Source organism: Pteronotus mesoamericanus, unplaced genomic scaffold (assembly GCF_021234165.1).
Source record: "Pteronotus mesoamericanus isolate MK-2021 breed Mesoamerican mustached bat unplaced genomic scaffold, CSHL_Meso_final contig_74, whole genome shotgun sequence".
In the NCBI taxonomy this organism is placed as follows: Eukaryota; Metazoa; Chordata; class Mammalia; order Chiroptera; family Mormoopidae; genus Pteronotus; species Pteronotus mesoamericanus.
In genome coordinates this window covers 44,167,178-44,180,484 of record NW_026555247.1, presented here as the reverse complement: position 1 = coordinate 44,180,484, position 13,307 = coordinate 44,167,178, and the positions used below count along the sequence as shown (strand labels likewise).

General features: G+C 57.7%; 1 protein-coding gene across 1 annotated transcript in view; it reads right to left on the bottom strand.

The window, feature by feature from the left end:
• The window catches only part of ATP9B (ATPase phospholipid transporting 9B (putative)), a 114,353-nt gene extending 101,511 nt beyond the window's left edge, over positions 1–12,842 (bottom strand). Inside the window, exons 1-2 of the mRNA XM_054583795.1 lie at positions 12,707–12,842; positions 4,405–4,590 (exon numbers count right to left, since the gene is read on the bottom strand). Coding sequence (XP_054439770.1) covers positions 4,405–4,590; positions 12,707–12,828 — 308 coding nt within the window. The 5' untranslated portion in view covers positions 12,829–12,842. The remainder of the gene's footprint in view (positions 1–4,404; positions 4,591–12,706) is intronic.
• Positions 12,843–13,307: the final 465 nt, after the last annotated feature.

Sequence of the window (13,307 nt, the reverse complement as noted above, 5' to 3'; positions counted from 1 at the left end):
CTCCGTGCCGGGCGCCGCCCCCCCCCGTGAAACTGGAGGCCGGAGGGCCCGAGTCACCCCAGGGGGCCCGGAGCGGTGGCAGAGCGGACACCAGAGCCCGCCCCCCATCCCCAACGGCAGTCGGGCAGCTCCTCTCGTGCCTAGGCTGCCAGCCTCGGTCTCGGCCACAGGGCAGCCGCGAGGCAACAGACGACAGACACGAAAGACAGTCACGAGCAGGAACCAGGCTCCCGGAAACTGTATGGACTTGGAAGTCATGTTTTGGAGTCATGCTGGGAGGGCCCTGCCCCGCCGCCGCCAGCGCTCAGGGGCGCGGCGGTCACGGTCCGCCTGCCGCGCCGCAGCCCACAGGTCCCCAGCCTCCCGCGCCAGCTCTGCACACATCCCCCCACGGCCCCAGGAGCAGCCACGGGCACGGACGGCTGTTTCAGTGATGAACAGTGAGTGACACGGGAAGTCCAGCTCCTCAGCCACACGAGCCACACGGCTCGCGCCAGCAGCCACCTGGGCTAGAGGCCACCCCCCCGCCCCCCGGCCCCTCGGTGGAGAGTGCGGCCGCCGTCACAGGGAGGGCTGCCGAGCCGGGCGGGAGCCCAGGGCGCACACGCTGGCAGGCGCAGCATGCCTCCCCGAGCGCCTCCAACACGGCAAGAGCCTCCGGCACTGCGTTCAGACGTGAGTCTTTCTTCTGAGACACACAACTGCCTAACTGGGTGGTTTCATGTATGAAAGTCAGACAAATCTAAGATGATAAAGATGACAGGCAAAATACGTGTCTGAAAAACCACAAAACTTAGGAACATGGATTTGACAGAGTTCACGGTCGCGGTCCCATCGCAGCCTCTCGGGCGGAAGGCTCCGGCAGCATGAGGCCGGGTCTGCCCCACGGGAGTGCCCTGTGCGGCTTCAGCCGCTCCACAGCAGCGGCTGCCGAGGGGTCTGAGGAGCAAACGCCTTCCCTCCGGCTGCTCCCGAGGCCCCGCCCTCTGAAGTCAAGGTCGCGCAAGGGCCCAAAGCGCACGTTCCATGGCTGATTAACTCCTTACTGTGACTCCTATGCAACAAAGATCCCTGGACTTCCAAGATGTCACTAAATTATCCATAATACAAGACTACTAATAACTATTAACAAATAAAACTGTTATTTCTGATTATTTCCTTATGTAAAAACAGAAACAAGTAGTGGTCAGAGAGCCACAGCCAAATCACACACCACTTCAAAAAATTAAATGAGCCCCGGCTGGTACAGCTCAGCAGACCGAGCGCCGGCCTGCGAGCCAAAGGGTCGCCGGTGCGATGCCCAGTCAGGGCCCAGGCCTGGGTTGCCGGCCAGGTCCCCAGCAGGGGGCGTGCGAGAGGCTGCCACGCAGGAATGTCTCTCTCCCTCTTTCTCCTTCACTCCCCCTTCTCTAAAAATAAATTTTAAAAATCTTTAAACAATCCCACCAAGTGAATATACAGGCTGCAGATTCAGAAGCCTGACCCTCCCCTACAGCGGCCACAGGACTGAGACGTTAAACGTGACCGGAAGGAGGGCAGGCGACGACGTCAGCGCTGACAGCCGTTGGCGCTGAGCCCGGGACAAACCCTCGGCACCACCAGGGGGCGGCCGTGCGGGGCGGCAGGGCAGGAGGGACGGCGGCCCAGCGCGGGGAGCGAGGCGGGACGCGCGTCTCCGGAAGCGCAGAGCCAGGGCTGCCTGTGCCGGCTTCTCTCTGCTGCTCAGAAGTCCCCGAAGTGTCGATGATTCAGAAGACTCCCATCTACACGGAAATCACCGTTCATAAATGGAACCTGAATCCAACAGTACACAAATTGTACTTTTTCTTAAACGACTTCAGGGTTAGCAGCTTGCCACGAATGCCTCCATCATCACAGTGGTGCTCTAATATTCCCTAACGCACCTGTAACTACATACCCCCAAGTCCTGTCTTCTAAAATTTTACCTAGCCATAATTAAATAACGCCCCAAATCGAGAGCCAACTGTAAAAATAATCAGACAGTCCCCACACCCAGCAGGCCCTCTGGCTCCCAGCCGAAGGCAGCACAGCGCTCGGCCCCGTGAAAAGCCGCACTTCCCACCCCCGCTGCGGCTCCCTCCCCGGGGCACATCCACCACCCGTGTGCAGCCACTCAGAACCCGGAACACGCCCGCACTCGACACCCGCCCCGCCCGGGGAGATGCCAGCCAGGCCTCGCTTGCCTGGGGACACAGTGGTTTCTGAAGAGAGTGAAACGTGAATCTCGTGAGAAGGCCCACGTGCCCCAGAACCACGCACGTCCCAGGCTTCAGCGTCACACACAGGAAGGACAGTCAGAGTCTCAGCAGAGAGACAGCAGAAGCAGAGTTTCGATGTGTAAGAGCTGGGATTTTTTTGCCCAATAATAAAATCGAGAAAGCAGTTCCTAAGCCGTGAGGAAGTCAGAGCCTGCCAGACCCCCGACGCGTCTGCGGTTCTGCCTGAGCCCGGTTCCTTGCAGGGCGTGCCAAGGAGCCCCACGGCTGCGCTCACAGCTCGCTGCCTGCGTGCTGCCCACCCGCGCCCCACGGCGTCCGCCAACGGGCCTCCTACCATTGAACCCCACGATTTCAAGTGTCTTCCACTCTTTGATCCATCCCTAATAATATCAGTGACATCAAATTTTATCACGCCTGGTGTTTAGGGTATTAAAAAGCGACAAACATTCAAGACTGAAACTGTGTAAGAAGTAAAGAGAGGAAGAGCAATCCCGGTTACTAAGGACAGTTTGGTCTGGGAGACGCGGCGTTCACTGCGTGGCACTTTCTCGGTGCCGCAGACACTGCCGAGCAAGGCTGTGGCCTCGTCTGGGTCACCAGGGCCAGGTGGACTGACTAGCACCTGCGCGGGGGTGCAGTTAGCTTTTCCGCACAATCACAACTTCTTAAGTCTTTATATGTGCCTTGTGTATTTTATTGCGCTATTTTAACATCCCCCAAACATGGGTGTTTCTGCGAACATCTACATTGTCAAATGTTCTTAATATTCTCCATAAGAAAAGAAATATATTGTAAGTGAAAACCAGAATTTGGTTATGTTCCATTTGGTGCAAACAGAACCCTGAAAAAGACCCAAAGCAGCCACCTAACAACGTGCTCAGCACGGTGAAGAGGCAGGAGACACCCCAAGCCCACAGCTCCTGGCCACCCTCCGGCCGTGCGGGCAGGCCCCGCTCTGCCCTTTCGGAGCCCGTGCCGCCCACAGGGAACTGCTGGGCCCTCTCCGCGCGGGCCCGCCAGGACCGAAGAGAGGTGACCCCGGGCTTGAACCTGCACCCACGGAGAGCACTCCCGGAATATTGGCTGTCTAACCTACAAAATCGTTTTCTAAAAGACAAAGGAAGTTTTAGGTTAGCATCACAGGCCAGCAACTTCTAAAATGCTATTTAGCCATGAAACTCCTTCGTCTGAGCAGCTCACACACAGATAAAGACCTGGGTTGGGGCCGCTGCGCTGGCCGCGGACGGGGCGACGAGCCCACAGCTCACGCGGCCTCAACCCCGGCTCCCCTTCCTCCGCTGACCCCGAGGGCCTCGGTCCCGGCAGGCCGCCGAACACGGCGCTCGCAGCGCTCCAAGGGCCGGCCCGGAAATCGGGACCGGCGTGGAAACGTCCGTGCAAAGGACAAGGAACAGGGTATTTTTCTACAGTTATTTCCACTCCTTTTCTGAGCGGAGGGATGTAGGTTCACCCGGGTAGTAAAGGCACTGACCACACGGCTGGAGCAGCGGGGAGACGGCGAACACAGGGCCTCCTGCGACGCCCCCGCCGACGTCGTCACGGCCCGGTCAGCCGAGCCTGCCCGCCCCGCGTCCCTGACGGATGGACGGACGGCCTGCGCCCACGCACCAAACGCGACGGCCAAAGGCGAGCCGGCTTCACACGTGCCACATACAAGGTCAGTTCATCCCAACCACCCGTGACCTTGTCTAGAACATGAGAAGTTCTTCTCTTCATTTCTTTGCGGTTAAATCAACAGAGGACGCTCCTCCTGGCGAAGCACAGAGCCAGACAAGCGCACAGCCACGCGCAACCCGCGGCACCCCACAGGCCCCTGCCTGTGCTTCGGAAGAGAAGACAGTTCGTAAATGCCGACTCGGGAACGGAGCTCATTTCACCACGCGCGAATGACAAAACCACAGGTCGTCTCCGTTTTCCAACATTAACGCGTCTGTACAGTGCGTGATTTTCTGCCCACCAGGCCGTGCGCCTGACACTCACACAGAATGAGGAGGAACGTGAACAGGCGGCTTTGGCTCCCCGAGCCTCCCGGGACCTCCGGGACACCGGCCGGCGGCCGCCCCGGCAGCCTGCCCGGAAGCGAGCGCGCTGCGGCCGGCGCCTGCCCCGCGCGCCAGGAGGGCCGGCGCCACGGGCCACGCACCTGGAGCACAGGGCCGCGCAGCCCCCGCAGAGGAGCCCCGGCAGCGCCCGCAGCCCGCGCCGCCGCCGCCGCGTGGCCCTGGCGCGGGGCAGCGTGTGGTAGTCGCTCTCGTCGTTCTCGCCGCCGTCCTCAGACATCATGAGCGGCACCTCGTCCAGGTGGGCAGGCTCGTCTTCCAGCTGGAACCTGGTTACAGGCGAGAAGAGACCAGAGGAGAGCGTGTGAGGACACAGCAGATGCCTTTTTTCCTTTTAAACTCTGACCACAGGGTCCGACGGTCCCACAAACATTAAAAATACATGCAAGGCTCATCTACAGAGACGACCGCCGCCGCGCCGCGTGAGCGCGCGCCCGACAGGCGCGGGAAGCCTGCCGGCGGTCAGGCGTGGCTGGATGCCGAAGTGGACATCCCTCCCGCTGTCACCGGGACAGCGGGGCAGGGGCCGGCTGGGAACAGTGTGTCCGGCGCAGTGAGACTGCAAGGCGCGGGCCTCAGCGCGGGGGTGCGGGGGGCGGGGGGGCCTCCGCCTGGAGAGCACCTTCCTGCTCCCGCAGCGGCTTTCCTATTGTGCCGAAGATCTCACCTCGGCATCTGAAAACAATGCGACGATGAATAATGGATTTTTCCAGAGACGGGCTAAGCAGAGAATATTAAGTGTCTTTGTTGCCCGGTGTCATACAAACTTGACTGGTTTGTCACTCAAGAAAAACCAGCGTTCCAGCAATTAAGTATAATTCTGGAATCATATTTTTAAAACGAGTAAAAACAATGTGAACAAAGACGACAAAATGGATGATACCAAACCCAAGGGTCCTGCTGTATAAGAAAAGACAGCTGTCTTAACTGCCGCCTAAAAAGGTTTAAAAAAATTAGGAAGTGTGAACAAAACACTCAAGTACCGGGAGATGCATTATTCCCATGTATCTAGGTAAAAATAGGTCAATACAAGAACTAGGTTAAACTCCCATTTTTATCTTAAGTGTAACAGCTTTATTGTTTCCATTTTGATGAGAAACATTTCTGAGAAATCAACTGATATTTAAGGGAAGAATACATTTAAAATATGCCAATGCTTAAGCCTTCTTGAAGAAAAGTAAACATCTTCCCCTCTGCCTGCGTGTTAGTGAAGAGGAAACACCGTCCGGTGGAGAAACGAGCATCTCCTTCATCAAACGCAGCCTCCAAGTGCAGCCGGGCGCGAGGCGCCCTCAGGAAGCAGCGAGGCCACTCCGGCCGCAGGGACCAGGCTTCCCGTCCCGCGGTGGCGGCTGAGGGCCAGGCAGGCGGGCATGCACCCCGGCCCTCGGCAGGCACGCCACGCAGGGGACGGGGGCCCAGCGGTGCCTCCAGCCTCGAGGGGCCTGTGTGCACACTCTGTAAGAAACTTCAGCACCCACTTCTGGACCCAGGACGGAACACCCACGCTCCATGTAAGTTGAGACAAACCTCTAACCTGGAGTTAATGGCACAGAACCCAGTGTGGTGTCAGTGCCAGTCCAGAAACCCCAGGACAGCGGCCCACGACCAGTCCATGTGGACCCACCGTCAGCCGCAGAAAATTGGGTGAAACGTCTCCACGCAGCAGGCCTGGGCGACCTGCAGGCCACGCCAAGGGAGCGCGCTCAGGAGCGCGTCCCGGCGCCCAGGAACCCGGGCCGGGCGCTCCAGTGGCTGCGGCCTCCGGGACCCTCCTGCCGCCAGCAGGCCATCCCAGCAGAGCGAGCCCCGTCGCCACAGCTGGAAACGTGCTTCCAGGTCCTCACCACAGTTACAAAATCTTTAAGATTCAAAGAGAACTGTACCTAGACACTCAGAATGAGAAAACTAGCATCCAACAGCCTGTGTTGCCTCGACCAAGAAACCTCTGAGAGATAACCAGACACGAGCCACCCGCCCGCAGCACGAAGAGCACACTCGGTGCCACTGCCCACACCCGGGCGGGCGGGCGGGCGGGCGGGCGACGAGAGGAGGGGAGAGGCAGGAGAGCCCGTGCAGCCCCCCTCCCCCGCCACGGGGAAGACGTGCGGGCGACACCGGTACCGACGGAAGGACAGAACCAGCACCGCCAGGCGCCCGGGCGCCCTACCCCTCCGCGGGCCGCCGGGGCAGGCGGGAGGCTGGCGCCGCGTCAGAGCCCTGCAGAAGGCGACCCCCATGAGCGACGGCACCCCCGGGGGCTTGGAGAGGCTGCGTGGGGCACGCGGCACCTCACTGCCCCGAGGGCGCACGCGCGCGCGTGCCCAGGACCCCCCCGCCCCCGCGAGAGAGGGACACCGTGACACTGAGCTTCTGACACCTATCGAACTGTTCTCGAATCACATCGAATCCTCGGCCGGGTATCTTCCTAACCTACAAACCCAGGGCTGAAAACTTTCACAGACCGTAACCATTCACCGTTCACCGACGTTACATTCTCAACATACGGTGCCCTAACCTGGCATGATAACAATGGAACAAAAATAATTTCACTTCGAGGGAAACCCGAGAACCTTTGCGACACACGGCCACGGCTCCCGCGTGCAGCGAGCACGGCACGCCAGCTCCTGCCGCCGCGGAGAGGCTGTGGGCGCGCGGGGCAGAGCCGGCCTCCTGACCGCGCGTCCGCTCTCCTCCGCCAGCGAGGGGAGAGGCCTCAGGAGGCACACTTTTGTTTTTGGACACATAAGACTGCACTGTGTATTATTAACCAATGCCACCCCCAATAAATTTAATAAAAAACAAAAACTACTCTACCTTCTACTTTGCATTTTTAGTTGTATTCTAATATACAGCACACATTTCTCAAAATATAAATATTTTAACAGTCGTACTTTTTATATAAAAGTTTATTCACTTTGCAGCTGTGAAGTTTGAAACGAGTCAAAAGTGCACTTTAAACTGGCTAGTCTTGTTATGTACATTTTACCACAGTAAAGGAAATCTCTGAGGCAGCTACAAGGGGCAGGTGGCTCCTGGCGAAGACAGAAGTGTTGCCACCGCGGACAGGTCACAGGTCACGGCCACACTTGCCCGTGAGAGCGGCACGAAGACGCTGCCTCTTTTGCTTTCACTGAAAGGCTTGTGTGCTATGTGAACTGTGTCAGAACTGTGAGCGAGTGAGCGAACAAGACTTCAGAATAGAGAGAGGAGAGGAAGAACGAACAAGGGTCAGTCAGCTGCAGACCAGGCTGAGCAGGTGCCTCCCCACCCCCCACTCAGCACCGCCCCCTGCGGCGGGCCACACAGGGCAGAGAGGGAAGCCGGCCGGCCGGTAGGGCAGCAGTGCCCAGGAGCCAGCCCTCAGGAGCTCCCAGGGTCAGGTTCTGTTGCGGCCTCGGAGCCACTGCCACCACATGTGCCAGAGGCAGCAGCCAGGGAAAACCAGGGGCACTGCCCGCGAACAGCCAGTCCCTCCAGCCAAGGGCAGGGGTGGGAGGTGGGGGGAGCAGCCGGCAGGAAGGGCACCTTTAGACGGCACCTGCCCGTCCCAGCCAAACCGCATGCTCCCCAGGCCCCGGCCTCAGGGCCTCAGGGTTAGAAGGCGGGGGTAGCTGCGGAAGGGGACACAGCGTTTTTCAAGGGCTGAAAGAAGCGCCATCAACCCCCAAATGTCTGCTGAAATTATCCTTCAGGAATAGAGGGGAAATGAGATGTTTTCAGATGAAGAAAAATAAAGAGAATTTGTTTCTAGCAGACCTACCTTAAAAGAATAGCTAAGAAATTGTTAAAACAGAACACAAATGATAAAATAAAGAATTGTGGGAAATCAGGAAATAAGAGAACAGAAAGAGCAAAAAATATGGGTCAATACAATAGACTTTCCTTCTCCTCTTGAATTTTATAAGTTATGTTTGAAAGATGAAACAAAAATTATAACATTGTTCTTTGGTTCTAATTGTATGTAAGAGAAACATTCATGCACTTTTATGTATGTAAAATTTACGTATACTCAGATCCTCGCCGTTGAGACGCCCACTGATGTAGAGAGAGGAAGGGGAGGGAGACAGAAGCACTGATGTGAGACAGACACGATCGGCTGCCGTTCCGGGGCCCGATCTGGGGGCCACAGCCGCAGCCTAGGGACGTGTCCTGCCCGGGGGCAGAACCCAAAACCTTTTGCTTACAAGACAATGGTCCAGCGAATGGAGCCACTCGGCCGGGTCTACGTATACTTTTACATGACAGTCACATCACCAACAGGGAGCCCTGGAGGACATAAAAAGGTAAGGATTCTGCCCTTCACTCAAACTGATAAAATATCGAGGCCACTGTGCTGTGACAACTCATGTATGAAGGATACCCAGACACGCCGCTAACTATCTACACAGAGACACACTGAAAACACCACACAGCAATCAAAATGGAACTCCCCCCAAAAAGTTCCCGTAACCCGTAAGAAGGTGGAGAAAAGAGAAACAAAACACACAGACGACAAAAAAAGTAAAAGGGCTGAATAAACCCCAATTCACCAATCATACACCAAATGTAAACGTTCGAAATATGTCAATCCTGAGACCAACATTGGCAGAGTGGGAAAAAATATAAATCAACCATACATCGACTGCGAGAAGTTCACTTCTAAGATAAATAGGTTACAAGTAAAAGGATCGAAAATTATATGCTAGGCAAACATTAATCAAAAGAGAGCTGGAGTGGTTATAATAATGTCAGAAAAAGTAAACTTTAGAGCAAAAAAATTACTAGAAACAGGGAAATTACGTAATGACACCAGTGTCAGCCCATCAAGAACGCAAAGCCATCCCAAATGTGTACGCACCAAATGGCAGACCTGCAAAACCAGCAAAGCACAGACTAATAAACTAAAAGGAGAAACAGGCAAATGCACGGTTACAGTCGATTACAGAGTCCTCACCACCGTACTCCAAACAGCCGGGAGAACCACCGGACAGGAACAACCGGACAGGAAACCAGCCAAACGGAGGCGGCTCGACACCGTTAACCGACAGGATCGAGCCCGCGCGTCAGGGCGTTTCCCCCAGCACCAACGTGGCACGCTTTCTTTTCGGGGGCCTTTGAATCCTCCCCAGTATAGACTGTATTTTCAATCACAAAACAAACTGCACCAAATTTAAATATAATCATATGAAGTAGGTTCATCAACCACAGCAGAATCCCACTAGAAAAGATACAAATAAGACCCACGTTCTCCTAACAGTATAGAGAAAGGGTCCAGGATTCAAGCAAAAAGCATCCGTCACACCAAGAACCAGGACCCCGACAGCGTGAATCGGGAAAGGCCATCCCTGGCGCCAGAGCGAAGGTTCACTCAGACACCGAGGCGGCGCTGCAGCATGTTGCGCAGAAAACACAGAAACGCTTTAACGATCAGTTACACATTCTCTTGAAACAAGCCGGGATTATAAAACTGAAAAATAAAATAGTAAAAATCAAACATTGCGGGGTGGAATCCACAGCAGAGTGGAGGTGCCAGCAGACGGAATTCGGGCGCTTGAGAACAAGCAGGCAGAACCTGCACACCCTCAAGGGCGGGTGGAAAGAGACGGAGAGGAGGGAGGCCGGCGACCGAGCAGCGGAGATGCAGACCCCGCTTTGCGGCGCCGGAGCTCGGAGGTGGGAATAAATGAAGGAGCAGTGGGTCAAATAATGGCTAAAAACTACCTCAATGCGGGGAAACAAAAACCGACAGATTCAGGAAGCTTAATGAACGCCAAACACGACCAGCCTAAAGAAAGCCACACTCAAACTTTTGACAACTGATGACACAGACAACACCTGAAAGCTGCCTGAAGCGCGCGGAGGCGGCAGCTGGGGGAGAGTGACAGCCGACTCCTGGCTGGAGCCGCGGAGGAGGGGAGACGTGAGACAAGCCCGCAGCAGCCGCGCCTCGGCAGCCAGGAAGCCTACTTCCGCCACCCCCCCCCACCCCGGAATGGAATGAAGACACTCTAAGAGAGATTTCAGGACTGGCTCCAGGAAGGTCTTCCGATGGAAAGGAAACCTGAGCGCGCGCCCTGGAGCGTCGGGAAGGAAGGGCAGGACAGGAAGAGCTAAGCAGGGGCGCGCGCATCGGCTCACCAGTGAGAGTTCCATGTCACATTTGCTGGTTTCAACAAGAAGTAGTGACACCATCTGATCCCCAGCGTAATTTTAAGGTGTGGAGGCAAAAGGTGGGCAAAGGGACCGGAATGGAAGTCAGGGTTCCACGCTCGGCCCCACACCGAAAACGCTGACACCAGCCTCCACGCCAGGAGCTCACACGTGCGCCCAGAGCAAACGCCACAAAAGCCACACAAAGACCTACACTCAGAAACACTGCAGAGGCAACAAAATAAGCTCGAGCAATCCAAAGGGGCGGCATAAAAACAGAACCGGAAAAGAATAAATAACAGAACACAAGAAAACGGCACACCACTTACGCTCTAACTTATCTATACGAGGGGGAACCCCCCCCAAAACCAGAATTACCTCCTGAGGGCGGGCCCCTTGTAGTCCAGGCTTCCCCCGCTACGGGGGTGCTCTGGGAACCCACCTGCATCAGTGACCAGCGGGCGTCGTTGTGAGGGGCTGCGTTCGGCTTCAGTGAATTTTTTTAGAGACGTGTGCCCATTTCATGACAGGTGACTTACCAGCGCACCTGTCCACACCGCGCTGCGTGTTCAGCAGTTTTTGACTAAAAAGGCGTGAGCCCCGGACGCCACCCTCCCTAGTCACTCGATCTTGCCCAGATATACTTTATTTTTTGTGTGTTTCCTCAGACGGAAAAAAGTCCTCAAAGGGAGGCGTTTTGCTGATGTGGAAGAAGTAAAACAAAAAAAAAGGCAGAAGCACTAAAAAGCATCAAAATCGACGTGTCCAAACACTGAGCAGTGGGAAAAACGTCTCGACAGCTGCACTGCATAAGGGAGCGCGCTTCGCAGGGGACTGAAGTTTAAACGTGTAAGAGTAAATACACAATTTTTATAAATCAATTCTGGTTTTTTGGCGTCCCCCCTCGTAATTACCTTAAATGTAAATGGTTTAAATACACCAATCGAAAGACAGGGACCGACGGAATGCGCGCTGGAAGAACACGATACCACAACAATTTCGCTTCCAGTCCAACACCGCGCCACCGTGACCCCCCAAAAGCGGGGGTGGCTCCACTGCTCTGACAGCAGCCTTCAGTGGGCTCCGGAGCGAAGAAAACTACAGAGACGAGGGACTTGCACAACAAAAGACACCCACCTGGAGGACATAAGGGCCCTAAACGTGTATCCACCACACGACACAGCTCGGAAATGGGAGGCAAAGACCGACAGACCCAAACTGTTCCTGTTCCGGAAACGCAAGGCCAACCAGGCGGCGTCTTTCCAGACGACAGCCTCGCAAAGGCGGCCCCTCCACGACGGACGCCGTGCTCAGGTCGGGGATAGAGGGAGGCCGGCAGAAGTGGCACGAGTGGCCCAGCGCGGGCCCCGGGCAGCTTCCTAGGTTGTCCCCTGACCCCCGGCAACCTCACGAGGAAAATTACTACCCCCTCCCCCCACACATACACCGCTGAGGAAGCCAGTGTCCCTGCCAAACAAGGTCTGAGATAGGACGGCGTGAGTGGGTGGCCTGGGATCCCCTGTGCCGGAGCGGCAGCGAGGCCACCACTCGCCTCGGGAGTGGACCCGAAAGCTGCGGCTCCTCCCTGTGTGTGAGCTGCTTCTACGGAGACTCGGGAATAAAACCTCGGTCACTACTGTCCAAAAGGCGGTATTTTCCCTTCTTCTAAGTTTCTGTTTCAAGTTATTGTCTCATTTAAGGACTGCAGGGTTCTTCTCTTGTGGTGAGAAATAAAAGAGCTAAGTAAGACCAGGCAGGGGGTGAGCCTTTCATGTGCAGTCAACGGGCCGCACGTTTGAACTCTAATCCAACGCTGGCCCGCCGAGCCAGTCCACCCAAGTCTCGGCTCCTCGTTCCCAGCGGCAGGCGCTGTCGGCGACAGGACAGAGCCGGCAGGCGCGCTTCGGAGGCTGAGGACGCGCCCGCACGTGCTCTCCCCGTCGGCAAGCGAGCGCTCCCGGCCCGCACCCCGGCTAAGTCTCGGACACTGGCAGTCCCTGTGGCCAGGGCGCGGGGCTTCTCGCGCGCGTCGCCTCGGAAAGCAGCTCCCCGATCGGACGCAGCCACCTCTCCGGATGGACCGGGCGTCCAGGGCAGCCCGGGGCGCGGGTTCAGGACTGGGGCGGCCCCGCCTAGCCCGGACACTGCCCCGGGCCGCTCCAGGAGGGCGGTGCCCTCCCAGGCAGGCGTACCGCACCCACCTGGGTAGGGCCCCCGCTGGGCAGGGCGGGAGGAGGGGCGGGCCGTCGTTACCTGCTGGGCCGCTCGGCGCCCGGCCCGGACCCAGCCGCACTGTAGTAGGCCGCGCGTTTGCGACTGGCCACGGCTGCCGCGGCCGCGCTGCGCACCGGGTGCAGAGGGATCTGGTCCGCCATGTCCGGGCCGCCGCCTCCCCGTCCCTCCTCGCCCCCCTCCACTAGCCGCCTTTCCCCGCCCTCGCCGCTCAGCTGCCACCCGGCTGAGGCTCCGCCCGCGGGTTCTTCCCGGCCCTCCGCGAGTCGGCGCCAGATGGCGTCACCGCGCGTCCGGGACCGATGACGACAGCGCGCGAGGGCGGAAGGGGGAGGTCCCGAGGCTCCGCCCCCGCTCCGCGGGGCTGGTGACGTCACCGCGTGGCAAGGGTGCCGGCGGAGGCGGTGTGGGCGGGATGCGCACGCGCCGCGCGCAGGCCTCCATGGAGCGCGTGCTGGTAGCGGGTCCGGTGCGGAAGGGCCTGCGCGCCCGCCCCGAAGCCTCTCTAAAGCTGGTGGGGGCGTGTCATGGGGGCCCCGTTCCCCTGGGTCCCAGCGTCGTGCCCGGGCGCCTGGGGTCCCCGCGCGACGCGCGCTCCGCACGTCCGCCCAGCTTTCAGGAG